General features: G+C 60.0%; 1 protein-coding gene across 1 annotated transcript; it reads left to right on the forward strand.

The window, feature by feature from the left end:
- Positions 1-14,192: 14,192 nt before the first annotated feature.
- Positions 14,193-16,010, forward strand: LINGO3 (leucine rich repeat and Ig domain containing 3; the record flags this gene model as incomplete). The annotated part of the gene is made up of 1 exon (XM_082622652.1): positions 14,193-16,010. The coding sequence occupies exon 1, from the start codon at positions 14,232-14,234 to the stop codon at positions 16,008-16,010; it is 1,779 nt and encodes a 592-aa protein (XP_082478778.1). The 5' UTR covers positions 14,193-14,231.
- Between the last annotated feature and the right edge of the window lie 1,688 nt (positions 16,011-17,698).

Below are 17,698 nucleotides of genomic sequence, written 5' to 3' on the forward strand. Positions count from 1 at the left end.
AGCGGTAGATGCTTCCCTACTCAGACCCCCAGAACCTCCACCTCTGGGGGCAAAACCTACAGCCCTTAATGTCACTGGACTATTGGTTCATTCAACCAGTACTTACTGGACGCCTACTGTGTCTGCTGGAGCTGCGGCCGAGAAGAAGGCAGGGCCCACGATAAACAGGCTAAATCAGTAAATTACACAGTGTCTTAACTGGAGAGAGTGCCTAGGAGGCAGAGAGGGGACAGAAGGAGGCAAAGGGTGGAGCCATGAATCAGGAAGGGGTGAGCCAGGCTGATGGCTGGGGGCAGGCGCTGCAGGCAGAGGGGACAGCTGTTCAAAGGTCCTGAGGCAGGCAGTGTCTGAGACCTCATCCTGCCCTTCAGCCAGGCTTCCTTCCGGAGCAATGAATGCAAGCTGGGCAGAGCCACTGAGCACCCTGGTGTCCCCCTGTGGACACTGAGGACAATGATGTCCCCCTCCATCATTGAGTGGGGTCTCTGCAGCCCTAGAAGACGGTACTGTTTGGGTCCCCCTTTTACAGATGTGGAAACTGAGGCTGCAGGGGAGTCTCCCACAGTTCCACAGGCAGGAAGTAGGTTCGAACCCTGACCACCGCATTGGTTACCCCCTTCTCCCTGCAGGACTCATCTCAAGCACCCTCTCCTTGGAAAAGTGTCTCTGACCCCCAGCCTAGGTTGGGTACCGGGTATCATCTGCTGAGTTTTCCACCACCCCCTTTTGTGATAATGTCACAAGTCTGCTCCCCCAGGCCCATGGCGAGCCCTCTCCCACCTGCCACGTCTCCTCCCTCCGGCCCAGCACTTGACCTGGTACACAGACCTGCTGGCACACAGTAGGAACGTGCTTGCTGTCCTAGAGCCCTGGGTGGCAGGTATCAGAGCCTCATTTTACAGAGGGAGACAGAAGCTCAGAGCTGGGAAGCAACTGCCCTGAGGTCACACAGCCTCTGCAGCAGTGACTCCTCTATGCGGGCTCTGGGCTGTCCGTGGGGATGGGGAACCACGAGGGAGGGGAGCCCACATCCTCCTCCTGGAACTCTGCTGGCCAGGAAAGGGATCTGCCCCCTTGTCCCATGGGGACCTGGACTACGGCCTCCTGGGATGCGGTTTCCGGGCCTCGGGCCAACACGACAGTCTGGGAACGGAGCCTGCTCGAATCACAGGTGGCTGAGCTGATGCCAGACCACCATGGAGGCGGCTGGGAGGGCGCAGCGGGCAGGGAAGGCTGGTGGGGGTGGGATCATGCGAGGTTACACGCCTAGCCCCCTGGGCAGCCAGGCCCACCTTGAGCCCCTCTCTTGGACAAATGGTATCTCTGAGCCTCGACTTGCTTATCTGTAAAATGGGAATAATAAGTGTCCGCCTGTAACCATGACCCTGCAGCAAGCACAAGAGGGCCCGTGGTGTTTAGGATGGAGCCCAGCATATAGTAAGTGCTCAGTAATCTCGCTAATTAATCCTGTATTAGCATGACGGTGGGGGGGGGAGGGTGCCCCCACCCCATCCTCTGCCCCTGCACCTCCCACACTGCAGTAATGTCCTGCCTCCCACACTGGACTCCACAGTGTGAGCTCCCTAAACAGGGCCGATGCTGGGCAGGCTCTGTCCTGGGGGGACAGGACACTCCACTCTTGATTCCATTTCTGCCCTGGCTTGCACAATATCCCAACCTGGGAGTCAGGGTAGGGACACTTCACCCCAACTTTTAGTGATTCTAGGACATCTGCTCCAACAAGACGCCTTTCATCAGATGAGGCAGGCCTCCCTCCTAACTTGAGGTTGCCAAGCTTGGGGGTGCCCACGGCTCCCCACACCACCACAGTAAAAGTAAAAGGGTCATTCTTTCCACAAACATCCATTGAGCACAGCATTGAGCTGCAGCATAAATAAGCGATTACAAACTGGCCAACAAAGGATGCAGGGGAAGGCATTCCAGGCAGAGGGAACAGCGAAGGCCAAGGCCCTGAGACTGGCAGGAGCCTGGCATGTTTGAAAAGGGGCAAGGGGGCCTCACTGGGAAGGAGTGAGGCAGCCGGCGGGAGGAAGGCATGGGTAGGGAAGATCCAGAAACACACACCGAGTTTAGACATGAATCTGAGGGCAACAGGGAACCGTAGTTGTTTCTAGAGGCCAGTGGTTAAGCATCCTCTGGGGCCCACGTGAGGAATGGGCCTGAAGCGCTGGCCGGATCGGAAGAGGCTGGGGCAGGTATCCAGGTGCCAGGGGTCGGAGGCCTGGAGTGGGGTCAGCGAGGAGAGGCCAGATCCCAGAGGGTCACAGATGGGGAGCCCTGCGTTCCCTGCACCGCAGCCTCTGCAGGCCCACCAAAGCCATGGCCACAGGGGTGGCCTTCACTCGCGCCACCGTCTCGGGTGCGCACCGAGCCGCAGGCGCTCCCGGGTCCTGGACGCCCTGCCCTTCCCCCGCCCGCCGCCCTGGCGCCAAGTCCCGGCACCTGCGCGCACGTGTCCTCGCGCCCCGCAGCCCCGCACACCTGCCTGCGGTCGGGTCACCGCGCACCCCAGCCGACGGGCCGCGCGCACGTCCGAGCGCAGTCCCACGCGCCCCCGCACCGCGCGCCGTGGAGGACGACGGCGGGCACGCGCCGGCGGCGGCGCGCACGGTGCACCCGGGAGGTGGCGGCTGCTCTTGTCGGCTCCGGGCGGCCCCCGCGCCGCAGCCCGCGCCCTGTCCGCGGCGGAGCCGCCCAGGTGAGTGGCCGCGCCGGACCCCGAGACCCCGCTGCGCCTGCGCTCCGCAGCCCGCCCCTCCGAGCCCCCACCCTCGCCCGGGGACCACTCTCACTGAGCGCCCCTCCCGGGCTCATTGCTCCCCGCCAGGCCCCCAGCGCTCCCCTGGAAACTTTGGGGGGCCACTCCCCATGCTGGGGTCCCCCTGTTCCTCCCCTGGGGCGCCGAGGAGCAGGGAGGCAGGTGGGCTTCTCTCTGGGGCAGTGGGTATGCCTGGGGGGATGCACCCCCTTCCATGAGGGGAAGGAAGGGGGACTGGCTGGGTCTGGGGGTGGACGACGGTCAGGATGGTAGCGTCAGCCCCAAGCCTTCCTGCCCTCCCCTCCAGCGGGGTCTGGTCCAGCCTAGGGGGTGCTGAGCTGCCAGGAAGGAGAAGGAAGCGTTTGGGGTCCACACCAGGACCTGCTGCATCCCTGGGGCTGGGGACAGCTCAGCCCGGTGGGAGGGATTTGGGAGCACAGAGCCGAGCCCCCTGCAATGAGGGCCTGTGTCCAAGCAGCAGCAAGGATGGGGTCGGGGGAGCTTCTCTCCATCCCGTGAGGTTGGGCATGGGTGCCCCCAGGGCCTCTGGGGCCAAGCCTGGGAGGCCACTGAGCCCCATTCAACAAGTTGGGGGGGGGGACAGTACCTTATGCCTTGCTTGATCTGGGTGCAGGAAAGGACCCGGTCCTTATTTTTGAGACCGTCTTATGACTGGTTTTTTCAACATGCGCCCCAGGCACTGACAACACAGGCCCCCCGGCCCCCCAGCTCTGAGGAATCAGAACTTCTGGGGTTTGTGCCCCAGAACCTGCATTTTTAACAAGCAGTGCCTGGTGAATCCATGTTTGTACAGAGATGGTTGCTGGTGGGGGCATGGGAAGGGGGTGTCTGCTGCAGTATGGCAGCAGCAGAGGGACCATCTGGGGCTCGATGGGGGAACTTTCAGGGACAGCAGGGCTCTGAAACCTGGAGCAACCCAGGAGGGCTCCCTGGAGGAGGTGTGGAGGCTGGGAAGGCTATGGCGTGTGAGTGCCCAGAGGTGGAGGACACAGGGTCTCTGTGGATGAGACTGGTGGAAACCAGGTGCAGACAAGCAGGGAGAGGTCTGGGTCCGTCGGGCTGCGGGCATACTGCCTTGCTCCATTCCCCACTGAGCTGGAGTGGCAGCCATCTGAGACAGAATCTGAGCTGGAAGACCCCGTGGGCCCACCCCATAGGCTTACCCCGCAGATGCAGCTCCTCCGCTCTACCTGGATGGTGTGGGGAGATGGGAAGGGGATGCCCAACCATGGGACGAGGGCTCAGTAGGGCTAAAGTCAGCTGTCCTCAGCCTGCTTCTCTGTTCCCCGTCCCAGCTGGTGACTTCCGGCAAAGGACAGCCCCTCTCTAAGCTCCAGTTTTGAGATGGACATCAACATGGGATGTAATAAATGGAGGTGCATTGCACCCCCAGCATGGGGCTGCCATGAGACAGATGCTCTGTGACCGTGGGGCAGCCATGATCATCCTCACTGGTACCCCAGCAGCTCTGCCTTGCACCTGCTCGGCCTCAGTGTGCTCATCTGTAGAATGGAGGTGGCTGCTCCTAGCCACCCCCGCATGATGCCTGGGATCCGAAGGTGCCTTGCTGAGTGGGAATTACAAAGCAGATCTTAGGCATCAACTTGATTTCTCTTCCCACAATGCTGTCATTCTGGGGCTCCCCTGAGTCACCACCTAGTCACCAGGTAGGGAGCCTCTTGGAGAACTCTCCAAGCAAAGCTTGTCCTGGGTGGGCCCGGGCGAGCCACCCACCACCCCATGTCAATCCTGGGCCTCTTAAGAGGGCCGTCCATCCACCCTCCAGAAGGGCTCTGGGATTCAGTGGAAGGGAGCTGGCATCAAACCCAGGTTCAAATGTTGACTCTCAAGCTGAGTGCTGCCAGGCGAGCTGGGGACCACTCTGACCCTCAGTCTCCTTTTCTCCAAGTGGGTTTCGTTATTCTCCCCCCTCGGGGCTCGGCTGGGCTACTGGCTGAGCGGCCGTGCTATACAGTGGGCATTCGAAACGTGGTTCCAGATCTAGAGGCCTCACCTGCAGAGGGCGGTCTACAGCCCCCCTGCACAGGCTGGCAAGGAAAGTGGGTCGGGAGGCCCCCAGCCCCCCGAAGGTTTAACAGGGACTAACGGCAGCTGGAGGCTAATTAGAACTTAATGAATTGTCATGGATCAAAGTCCCTGGAGGGCCCGGATCTAGGACGAAGGATGCACCAGTCCTGAGGGGGTCGGCAGCGCGTCCCCAAAAGCAGGCCTCAGAGGGCCGGGCGCTGCTTGTGGCTGGGCCCCACCTCCCAAGTAGGTCTAGCCGCTTGAATAGGGAACGCTTTGAGGACCTGCCAGCCGCACTGCCCTTGCTCCCTCTGGCCCCAGTTGTGGCCCCGGGGACAGAGGGGCTGGCTGCAACCATCTATCCCCCCCCCGGCCCCCGCCCTCCTGGTGGGTTCAGCTGCTGCCTGCAGGAGGGGCCTGGCTCAGCCTTGCTCAAGGGAGTGTTCAGCATCCCCCAGCCTGAGAGGGGTCGGGAGGATGAGTCCCAGGTGGCCTGTCGGGGGCAAAAGCTGGCTCAAGATAGAAGGGATGGGAGGGGGAGGGGCCCTGGCCAGGAGGGAAGGAGGGAGCTAGCTACCTGGCCAGGACCCCTGGGGCTGGGCTGCCTCTGCTCCAGGGGAGGGGCCCCGGCAACCCCAGCCCCGTCGGCTTAAGAACTTCCTGGTAAATTTGGGTAAAGGACAGCTTGGGGCGAAGGGGAGGAGGGGTCTCCATTTCCCAGGTCCTGCCTGGACGGACAGATTTCAGGCTCCTCCCCCGGGGTAGGTCCCTGCACTGCAGATGAGGCTGATGGCAGACCCTGCGGGGAGCTCGGCCCCCTCCACCTTCCAGCCCGCAGAGCAAGCGCACAGCTCTGGGGAGGCCTCCACCCACCTCCTCTTCAAATCTACAAAGACCCTGAGTGAGTCTTCTGAGGTTACTGCCACAAACCACTACAAACCTAGTGCTGAAACCACACACATTGATTCTCTGACAGTCCTGGGGTCAGGAGTCCGACTGGGGTCTCACGGGGCTGAATCCAGGCGTGGGCAGCGCTGGTCCTTCCGGAGGCTCCAGGGGAGCAGCGGTTCCCGCCTTTTCCAGCTTCTAGAGGCGCCGCATCCCTGGCTCACGCCCCGTCCTGCATCCTCACAGCCAGCAGCGCAGCATCTCCCGTCTCTCTCTGCCTCTGACCCTCCCGCCTCCCTCTTATAAGGACCCGGGGATGACAGTGGGCTCCCCGGGGAATCCAGGGTCATCCCCATCTCAGGGTGAACTGTTCAGCATCCTTAATTTCATCCCCCTTTGCCACATAAAGTAACACTCGCAGGTTCCAGGGATCAGGTCGCGCTCAGGCAGCTTTGGATGGGGGCGTTGTTCTGCTGACCACAGACCCCCACCTTCCCCATTCTTTCTCTCCGTAGCCCTGTCCACACGTGGCCTCTATTTTACTCCTTCTGTATCACCCGTGGATGAGTGGCAGGGATTCCGTCCATATTGCTCAAAGCTGCTTCCCTCAAAGAGCAGTGCCTGGCACACAGAAGGTGCCCATTCAGTGCTTGTTGAATGAATGAATAAATGAATGAACAGATGAGGTGAGGACTTGGCCGAGAGCAGAACAAGGCCTAGGACTCGGGGCGCCCGACCCCAGCCGGCACCCAGTGGAGACTTTTCTGAAGGCGCCCAGGTTATAAAGTATCTTCTCTCTGACTTCTCACCTGCCACTCCGTCAGCCCCGGGAGGCGGCTGTTAGTCACATGAGTCCCTTTTGCAGAAGAGAAAGCTGAGGCTGAGGGCCTTAAAAGTCTCTTCCAAGGCGGTCGGGGGCGGGCTCCGACGGGGACCCCGAAGAGCTCGTCCTGGCGCGGGATTTCGCTGATTCTCTGCTTCATTCGTTGGATATTCTTGGGCCCTCTGAGCACCCAGCTCTGTGCATGTTGGTGATGGTGGGTAGAAAGAGGACTAACGTGGTCCCCGCCCTTGGGACAGTGCTGTTCAGGCAGGAGACACAAGTTTCCAGCCTCCGATGATGTGGGGTGACAGGGCCAGAACACACACAGCCAGACGCATCTTCAGACTCCAGCTCAGATACGTCCTGCTCCTGCCCCAAATCCCCCCATGACTCCCCTGCACTCTCAGAATCAAGTCCCAGCACCTCACTGTGGGTTCAGAGCCCTGCGTGGTTCCACCCTTGCCAACCCCGACCCCCCAGATCCAAACTCAGACGCACCCTGAGCCTCCAGCCGCAGCCCCCCTTTCTGTCCTCCGAGCACCAGCCTATTCCCACCCCAGGGCCTTTGCCCCGGCGGATCCCTTCCCGGAACACCATTTCCCAGCCTTCCACATGCTCACTCCTGCCCGCCGTTCATGACTCAGCTCAGACAGGCCTTCCCGGCCATGCTGGACAAAGCATCAGACCAGATAACAGACCCCCACTTTTCCCAAACGATCTGCTTCACGGATGTGTTTGCATGTCTTGCCTGTTTGCCCACTCGACACGATGCTCAGTGAGAGAAGCTAGATGCCGAAGGCCACACAGTGTGTGATTCCATGGATGGGAAACATCCAGAACAGGCAGATCCACAGACACAGAGAGTAGGTTTTCAGAGGCTGGAGCAGGGGGTAGGGGGTGAGTGCTCATGCGGACAGGGCTTCTTCTGCAGGTGATGGAATGTTCTGGAATTAGAGGTGATGGCTGCACATATATGCGAAAGTACTAAAAAAAAAAACACTGGACACTTGAAATGGGAAAAAAATGCCCCGAGGAAGGACCCGGTGCTGCTGAGCCCCCAGCACCCACGCTTGGCCCACTGGGGTTCAGAGAGACAGAGGGAGTCCTGGAGTGTGGCCAGGGCAGCCCTGCCCCGGTGGGATTTGCCCCTTGCTGGGGAGAAGAGATGGGAAGGTTCTCGGCCACCAGCCCCGAGGCTCTGGCTCCCCAGTGTGGAAAATGAGGGGGGGTGGCCCTGGGTGTTCAGGGGGTCTCGTCTGCACCGCGCTCGGCGTGAACAGCACTCAGTCCACGTGGCAAGGGGTTTTTCCCACATCAACAGTCACATGGGGACTCAGTCCCCGCAGCCCAGGAAGGGCCAGGCTGGCCCCCAGGGCCTCCTCCACCCGTGGCCACAAGCCGCGTGCTCGCTGACCATGGCATGGGGGCAGGGAGCCTCCCTCTGCCAAGGGCAGCCCCGGGGCCTCACAGTTCTGCCCGGCTGGCACAGGGCAGGCTCCTGGGTCTGCAGAGCTGGCGGAAGTCAGGGTCCCACGAGGATGGGCTCCCACCCATCTCCCCGACCCTGGGAGAACCCTGGGAAGACAGGGTGTGGAGTCCTGGATTCAAGTCTTACATCTGCTTCTCACCTGCTGTGTGGCCCTGGGCAAGTCACTTCCCTTCTCTGGGCCTCTGCTTCCCCATCTATAACACAGGCTGATAAATCAGCCTGTCCCCTCCTGGGGCAGCCACTGGATGCCTGCTCTGCGCCCAGCATCCTGTACGACAGTGTGTCTCACCGGGCGATCCCCCCCCTCCAGGGGACGTGGACGATGTCTGGGAACGTCTGTGGTTGTCACGACGGGGGAGCTCCTGGCGTCGATGGGGTGGGGGTCAGGGATGCTGCTCCACAGCCCACAGTGCCCAGGATGGCCTCCCACAGAGAATGATCCAGCCCCAGAAGTCAGCAATGCTGAGGGACCTCACACAACCCCAGTGCATTCTGAAGGTAGGGACACTGAGTCCTGAAGAAGGCAGGGTGTCTGTTGAATGGTGGGGGGGTGAGCTGGAGCCCATGCTGACAGGAGGAGGGTTTGGAGTGGGTTGGTGGTAGCCTGGCGGTGGCAGAGATGCAGAGCAAGGTGGATCTGGGATATATTTGGAGGTGGAGCTGACAGCACCTGGTGATGGATCGGCTGGGGGTGTGAATGAGGAGCTGCCAGGGGACGGGTGACGTCGGGACACTGTGGGGCCTCCAGGCGATGTCAGGGATGTGGCTGGTCCCCAGGGCTGGAGCTCAGGAGAGACACAGGGTCAGGAGTCATCAGTGAACAGATGGTATTTAGTCCTTGGTGGACAGGGTGGCAGGTCCCTGGGGGGAAAAGGAGTGTCTGGAGGGCAGGTGGTGACCTTGACGGCCCTGTGGGTGTCACCTCCCCCAAGGCCCCTGCCTCAAGGAGGAGGGAAGGGGCACAGAAGGTGTAGAATCAACATGGACCTGTCCACATGGTCTCATTTTACCACCCAGCATGGCCCCACTGAGTGGCCTTTGCCAGCCCTGTGCCTCCCACCCCTCGCCTGCCCTTCCCACCACCATTCACAGCTGGCTGGCCTTCTCACCATCTTTCAGGAAATGGACCCGATGCCCTAAAAACTTAGCAGCAAAAGCAGGACTGGAATCCAGACCCCCACCCTAATCGGGACCTGGGATCCTGGCCTTCTAACCCCACCTCAAGGCCCAGGCCTCCACGCGAGGAAACAGGCCCAGAGAGGGTGACTCACTTGCTCAGGGCACCCAGCCCTCCACCGAGACCACCCTCCCGCAAGCTCTCCCGCTTCCCAGTCCAGCCAACGTCGAGGTAAGTGAATGAACAGGGTTGCTAGAGACAGAGTCAAGTCCCTGCTGCTCCCTCGCCCAGACCAGACCTTCCCACAGTGGAGGGGCCAGAACCCTGGGGTGGAGGGGGAGGCATCACAAGCTCCAGCCCAGCTGCGAGTCCGCCCACCCCGCACAGAGATAACAGGCCCATGCCGGGGGGGAGAGGTTATAGCTCACAAATTGGGTCACAGCTGGAGCAGCCCCTGCTGGGCACCAAGAACCAGCTGTCCTCTCATTCCAGGAGCAGTTACAGCGCGAGTGCTCCGAGGGCGCCCCGGGACTTGCTCCCTTTGACAGGCGAGGTTCAGAGAGGGCGCACTTTTCATTAGAGGTCACACAGCGCATCAGAACCGAGGTCTCTGCCGGCCTTTCTGCGACTGTACCACAGTGGCTGTGCCCTGGCCATGCTGGCCTCTAGCCACTTAAGTACTTCCTTCCTGATACTGTTCTGTGACAACTATTTTTTTTTAATTCTTTCCAACTTAAAAAAAAAATTCTAAGTTTGTAAAAAGTCCACCTTCCTCTCTCTGCAGCGCCTGACGCTGGACTCCGCACCCCCCACCCGCCCCCGCCCTGCCCTTCTAGGCTCCCTTTCTCCTCCCCTAAGTCTTTGTATGAATGTCCCTTTCTTGGCAAATTAGATCATTGCAATGCCCTCAACACCCCCTTCGCCCTTTTTCTGGATTTATTTCTCTCCACTTATGGCCACCTAAGGTGGGAGAGAGTGTATTTACTTACCTCTTTTATTATCTGTGGGCTCCAAGAAAGCTGACCCCATTTGTCTCACGCACTGTGTGTGCTCAGCACCTGGAAAATGCCTGGCACAGTAGATGTTTGTTGACTGACTGATGGACAGAATCAACGAATGAGAGACCAGTGTTACAGGATCTCTGCAGGTGACGATGAAAACAGGTCCAGCAAAAACAGAGCCATATTTTGAATTCTAGCTGGATGAACTGCCAGGACCCTCTCCTGCCCCTGTTAAAAAAAAAAAAAAATGATGAGCGAGTGTTACAGGGTGTAGCACCACCCCACCTCACTCCGAGACTGTCCCTTGCCACCTCTGACGTGCAGTGTGAACCTGAGCGGGTGACTTATGTTGCTTTGAGCCTCAGTGTTCCCATCTGTAAAGTGGGCGTGACAGTGGGGACCCACCCCTGTGAGGTTGTTGTGGGAATTAAATGGGCCGATCCATGTAGAGCCTTAGCCCAGGGTGGCCCAGAGCAGGGGCTATAGCAGAGTTTGCCATTTTGATGATGATGATGATAATGATGAAGATGATGTTTCCAGTCCAGGAAGAGAGACCAGCTTTGAACAGGGGTTTAAGGTGCATTTCAGAGAGCCTGGGGGGAGGGGAGGGGTAGTTTAGTGCAGAGAGTCACCAGGGAAGTGACACTGGGGGCGAGACCCAAATAAAGTCAGGGAGAGAGCCATGAAGGGACAGAGTGGTCTGGGTCTTGCACAGCCCGTGCAAAGGCCCTGGGGCAGGACCATAGCAGGCATGTTGGAGAAACAGCGAGGAGGCCTGTGGGGCTGGAGCAGAGAGAATGAGGGGGAGAGAGGGAGGAGGGGAAGGCAAGGAGGGGCCGGGCACGTGAAATTCTCTCCTGCAGAAGGAACAACACAGGCAGCTCTGCCCCCACAAGGAGTCTGTTTGGGGGGCTGAACAATACCAGCCATTTCCTTCTTGGGGCAGAGCCAGGGAGGGCCTTGCTCCTCCAAAGCAGACTGCTGAGGAGCTGTGCCCCATCCCCAGCTGGGGGACAGTTATCCCTTGACCACAGGGAGCGGCCTGGGCTGGGATGGCGACCTGGGAGTGACCTCAGAGCCCCTTTAACGTAGAAAGAGACGGCTGAACAGGGAACCATCAATTCTGACTGTCATGTCCCCTCCTGGGACACGGCCTCTCCACATGCTGTCCAGGGCAACTACACGGGAGAGAATGACCTAGAAAAAGAGCCTGGGAAAGGAGTTTGCCTCAGGGAAGGATTATGTTCCCTGCAATGCCCAGGTCGGGATTAAGGACAGTTGCAGTGGGAAGGCACAACCAGATGCCTCTCACTCCCTCCCTCTGCCTCCCTGCTAGGTTCCCCAGCCGGGGACAGGGAGCTAAGACCTGTGACCTCCTGGAGGCCAGGGGCGCCTCAGTTTCCTCATGATGTGACCACACTCTCCACTACGGCAACTCCCTTCCTGCCACTCACAGTGCTGTCCCGAACGGTGTGTGAATTCCCAGGCGTTTCAGGGGCACCTGCGCTTGTGTTTATGTGCCCATCCAAATCAAGAACTGAGTTTGGTGTTTGATTTTATTTTGCCATGAATAGGATTGTGCTGTCCGTGATTGTTTGGCAACCTTGATTCTCCCTGGCCTCCTGTGGAACTACACCTCAGCCAGCTTTCCTTGTGGGTACACTTGAATCTCCCAGCATTCCACAATAACCATAGATTATGGCTTATTTGATCCCCTATTGATGGGTGCTTAGGTTAGTTCCATTTTTCCTGCATATAACTAGATCTCAGCTCTCTTTTTCTACTGAGTACATGCAGATCTCCTTGATTCCACAGCAGGCACAGACCACAGTTTATTTAACTAATCCCCTATTGATGGACACTTAGGTTAGTTTGCGGATTTTTATTCACGCCCCCATACAACTACATCTCCACTGTCTTTCTTCATTGGTACATACAAGTCTCCCTGTGTTCCACAGCAGGCACGGACCACAATTTATCTACCTGATCCCCTATTGATGGATATCTAGGTTAGTCCCAGTTTTTGCTGTTCCAAACGACTCTGCAGCAAACCTCCTTGTTCACTCTGCTCCCATGTGTGAGTTTTTCTTATGGATCCAGGGGTATTCCTTTAGGTCTTGTAGCTGCCATAATGAAATACCACAAACATGGTGGCTTAAAACAACAGAAAGTTATTCTCTCTGTTCTGGAGGCCAGACATTCAAAATCAAGGTGTCAGCAGGGCTGTGCTTCCTGCAGAGATTCTAGGCGTGGATCCTTCCCTGCTTTTTCCAGGTTCTGGTGGTTACTGGCAATATTTGGTGTCCCTTGGCTTATAGATGCATCACTCCAGTTTCTGCCTTTGTTGTCACGTGGCCAACTTCCCTGAGTGTCTGCGTCCAAATTTCCCCTTTTATAAGGACACCAATCATTGGATCAGGGCCCACCCTGCTCCAGTGTGACCTCATCTTAAATTGATGACACCTGGGCTTCCCTGGTGGCGCAGTGGTTGAGAGTCCGCCTGCCGACGCAGGGGACACGGGTTTGTGCCCCGGTCTGGGAAGATCCCACATGCCACAGAGCAGCTGGGCCCGTGAGCCACGACCGCTAAGCCTGCGCGTCCAGAGCCTGTGCTCCGCAATGGGAGAGGCCACAAGAGTGAGAGGCCCACGTACTCAAAAAAAAATAAAAAAAATTTGATGACACCTGCAAAATACAAACTCTCCCCCCAGTGACGTATGGTTCACCTCTGGCATTAAGTTACTCGGGGCTCTGTGTGTGTTAATCCTCACCTAAAATTCCCAAAAGGGCCCAGGAAGGCCGGAGCTGGCTTCACCGCTGTTTAGCAGATGCGAATCTATAGCCTGGGTCCTTGCTGAGCCGGGCCTGTGGGAACAGTGAGGAAACAGGCAGCAAGCATGTGTCAGGGGGAGTCAGGGGATGCCTGGGGGCTTCAGCTGCTAAGGTGCTGAAAATAGCTGCCTGGCCAATGGAGCAGCACCCTCAGGCTGCCATCTGCCTATGCCCTCCCCACCCCCACCCACCTTGGCCCCAGGATCTGGGCTGCAGCCCAGCAGAGTGCAGGGACAGGGGATGTAGGACCAGCTGGCTGCCAGGAGAGATGGAGCAACTCGGAAGGCGCAGGTGCAAAGGCACAGGCGTGTTGGCATCTGTCCTTCTGGGCCTCCCCAGCCACATCATCCAGCCTCCGTGAACCCTCCAGTGCATCTCCCACTCCCCACCCCCAGTCATTGTACTCCTAGCCTCACCAGCCACTCCTTCAGCCTCAGGCCCTTTGCACTGGCTCTTCCCCCAGCCTGGAACCCTCTTTCTGCAACACCCATGGGCCCTTTCCTGGTCATTCTTTGGGTCTGTATTAGCTTCCTGTTGCCAAACACAAAGTAACACGGACTGAGTGGCTGAAAACAACAGAAATCTATGCTCTCCCAGTTCTGGAGGCCAGAATTCTGAAATCCAGGGGTCTCAGGCCATGCTCCCTCTGAAGTTTCCAAGGGAGGGTCCTTCCTGCCTCTCCCAACTTCTGGGGGCCCCCACCATCCTTGGCTTGTAGACGCATCCCTCCAACCTCTGCCTCTATCTTCATGCAGCCTTTTCCCCTCTGTGTGCATCTGTGTGTGAGTCCAAACTTCCCTCTTATTATAAGGACATCAGTCATTGGATTCAGAGCGACCCTAATCCAATATAACCTCGTCTCAACTCACCACATCTGCAAAGACCCTATTTCCAAACGAGGCCCCCTTCCCACGTACCAGTGTTAGGACTTGAACGTTTCTTTTGGGGGAACACAGTTCAACCCAGCACAGGGTCTCAGCTCAAATGTCACCTGTCCTGGTCTGAAGTCATCCCCTCCATGGACCCTGATCACCTTGATCATCCGTCCACACTGCTTCCCTACCCAGCCCTTGGGTAGACACCCCAGAGGGGGATCCCGGGTCCCACGGTAGATAATCGCTTCCTGAGCTAGCTACTAGGATGGGATGGGACGGGACGGGGTGGCGGGATGGCGGGATGCGGGTGCTAACGCTGCCCCCGCCCTCAGGTGCCCACAAGGATGGTGGCGCGGCCCTAGGCCCAGGCTCCGCACCATGACCTGCTGGCTGTGTGTCCTGAGCCTGCAGTTCCTGCTCCTGCCCGCGGCCCCGCCCCCCGCTGGGGGCTGCCCGGCCCGCTGCGAGTGTACAGCGCAGATGCGCGCGGTAGCCTGTCCCCGGCGCCGGCTGACCGCGGTGCCCGACGGCATCCCGGCCGAGACGCGCCTGCTAGAGCTCAGCCGCAACCGCATCCGCTGCCTGAACCCGGGCGACCTGGCCGCCCTGCCGCTGCTGGAGGAGCTGGACTTGAGCGAGAACGTGATCGCGCACGTGGAGCCCGGCGCCTTCGCCAACCTGCCGCGCTTGCGGGTGCTGCGCCTCCGCGGCAACCTGCTGAAGCTCATCCCGCCCGGCGTCTTCACGCACCTGGACAACCTCACACTGCTGGACCTGAGCGAGAACAAGCTGGTCATCCTCCTGGACTACACTTTCCAGGACCTGCGCAGCCTCCGCCGGCTGGAGATGGGCGACAACGACCTGGTGTTCATCTCGCGCCGGGCCTTCGCGGGGCTGCTGGCGCTTGAGGAGCTGACCCTGGAGCGCTGCAACCTGACAGCGCTGTCGGGCGAGTCGCTGGGCCACCTGCGGGGCCTGGGCGCCCTGCGGCTGCGGCACCTGGCCATCGCCGCCCTGGAGGACCAGAACTTCCAGCGGCTCCCGGGCCTGCTGCACCTGGAGATCGACAACTGGCCGCTGCTGGAGGAGGTGGCCGCCGGCAGCCTGAGGGGGCTCAACCTGACCTCGCTGTCCGTCACGCACACCAACATCACCGCCGTGCCGGCCGCCGCCCTGCGCCACCAGGCCCACCTCACCTGCCTCAATCTCTCGCACAACCCCATCAGCACGGTGCCGCGAGGGTCCTTCCGCGACCTGGTGCGCCTGCGCGAGCTGCACCTGGCCGGGGCCCTGCTGGCCGTAGTGGAGCCTCAGGCCTTCCTGGGCCTGCGGCAGATCCGCCTGCTCAACCTCTCTAACAACCTGCTGTCCACGCTGGAGGAGAGCACCTTCCACTCGGTCAACACGCTGGAGACGCTGCGCGTGGACGGGAACCCGCTGGCCTGCGACTGTCGCCTGCTCTGGATCGTGCAGCGCCGCAAGACCCTCAACTTTGACGGCCGCCTGCCGGCCTGCACCACCCCAGCCGAGGTCCGCGGCGACGCGCTGCGCAACCTGCCGGACTCGGTGCTCTTTGAGTACTTTGTGTGCCGCAAGCCCAAGATCCGCGAGCGGCGGCTGCAGCATGTCACGGCGGCCGCGGGCGACGACGTGCGCTTCCAGTGCCGCGCCGAGGGCGAGCCAGCGCCCACCGTGGCCTGGGTGACGCCGCGCCACCGCGCGGTGACCGCCGCCAGCGCCGGCCGCGCGCGCGTGCTGCCGGGCGGCACGCTTCAGATCCGGGACGCGCGGCCAGGGGACAGCGGCACCTACACGTGCGTGGCCAGCAACGCGGGCGGCAATGACACCTACTTCGCCACGCTGAGCGTGCAGCCCGAGCCAGCCGCCAACCGGACCCCGGGCGAGGGCCGCAACGACACGCAGGCGGCCCTGCGCTTCCCTCTGGACCTCACCACCATCCTGGTGTCTACCGCCATGGGCTGCATCACCTTCCTGGGCGTCGTCCTCTTCTGCTTCCTGCTGCTCTTCGTGTGGAGCCGCGGCCGCGGGCAGCACAAGAACAACTTCTCGGTGGAGTACTCCTTCCGCAAGGTGGACGGGCCCGCCGCGGCTGCCGGCCAGGGAGGGGCCCGCAAGTTCAACATGAAGATGATCTGAGAGGCCCCGGCCCACCTCCCGCGGCGCCCGCCGCTGCGCCTGCGATGGAGGCCGCGTCTCCGTCAGCCCGTGGCTGGCCCATCTGACGACCACCTATGCATTTCCCGTAGGGGGCGGCCGCAAGCCGGCCCCTGGCAGAACTTCCCCTTGTTTTGTAGAGACCCAACCACAGGACTGTTTTTTTCATCAGGATGCATCTTTTGCAGAGTTTCTCAAGCGTTTTCTTAGTGTTTCACCCTGTCTTCCTGCCCCTCGTGTGGTCGCTGAGCTGGGCAGGGGGCGGGGGTTGCTCAGAGGCCCAGGATCCTGGGCGTAAACAGCTCACACCTGGTGGAGATGGTCTACACCTGGAACCCCACGGAGGTCATCAGGGGCATGTGAAAGCCCTCACTGTTCACACCTGCACACACACCTGCACACACACACACACACACACACACACACCCCGCCCCCGTCCCTACACCAGAGCACACACTCACACCCGGAACATACAACCAGACGCACGGCTCCAGAGTGGAACACACACACCTCACACCCAGCTGACACTGAGCAGGTGCCCCAAGCTCCAGAGCTCACCAAGGGCACGCAGGGCTCTGGGGAGAGACCAGCGCACACCTGGGCCAGGCAGCTCACACTTGGGACACATTTCAGCTCACACCCAGACATTCAGCTCACACCCAACTCCCGCTCAGCTGGCCATCTTGGGGCAGATCTCAGGGGCTGTGCTACGGTCTCGCTGAGGAGGTCAGGCTCACCCTGAGGCGGTCCAGCACGCAGGATGGTCCCTGACCCGCTGGCCCAGATGCTCCTGCACCCAGACTCCCGCCCGCCAGGACCTGCTGGCCAAGCAGGATGGGCTGCCCGCTAGGAGAAGCCATTTCCCTGGTTCCTCCCACCATCCCTCACAGCTGCCATCTGCTTCCTTGCCCTCACCACCCAGGAGGGACAGCCGTCCTGGCCCCTGGCCCAGGAGCATGGCTTCCAGGTGTCCCTCTGCAGCAGGCCAGTTGGAGTGACCTTCAATCCCGAGTCTGCACCACCCCTGCCCAGCCCCGCGGCCCATTGCTCACCTCGGGAAGGAGACCAGAGCGTGGACGGTTCTCAGGGTCCCTGTTATGGGCATGGAAGGGGCAGCGACGGGGAGAAAGGCCAGATCAGAGGTTCAAGCTACAGGGAGGCTTAGACCTGGGTCGTTGGGAGAAGGTGACAGAGGCACCTTGGTCTCTGCAACGTTGGGGCAGATCTTGGGCCAAAGAGTAGAGAGGGTCACAGGAAGACTGTAGCTCAGGTGAAAGAAAAGCTTCCCCAAGGTCACTGCCCTGTTGCTCTACAGAGAGTGAGTTCCCAGTCACTGGGGGTATGCAAGCAGGAGCTGAGGTTTTGAAGTATTCAGATACCAGACAGGGACCATACATGACCCTGCCTTGCCCAGCCTGGTCCTTGCCCTGACTCTCTACCTCGGCCAGACAACAGGGCATCACTTGGGGGAAGGGGCACAGGAAATTTTGTGTGGCCAGGCCCTGGCCAGAAGGGATGTTAGACAGTATTCTCAAGGACTTTGTAAGAAGGTTCAAAGCCAGATCTGTGCCCTCGCAGCTGTGTAATCTTTGTTGGCAACCGAGGACCACCTGGACCATTGGTGTCCACGTCTATAAAATGGGTCTGATGGTCAAACCTATTGCTACATA

This window comes from Mesoplodon mirus, assembly GCF_964341445.2.
Source record: "Mesoplodon mirus genome assembly, chromosome: 5".
Taxonomy (NCBI): domain Eukaryota; kingdom Metazoa; phylum Chordata; class Mammalia; order Artiodactyla; family Ziphiidae; genus Mesoplodon; species Mesoplodon mirus.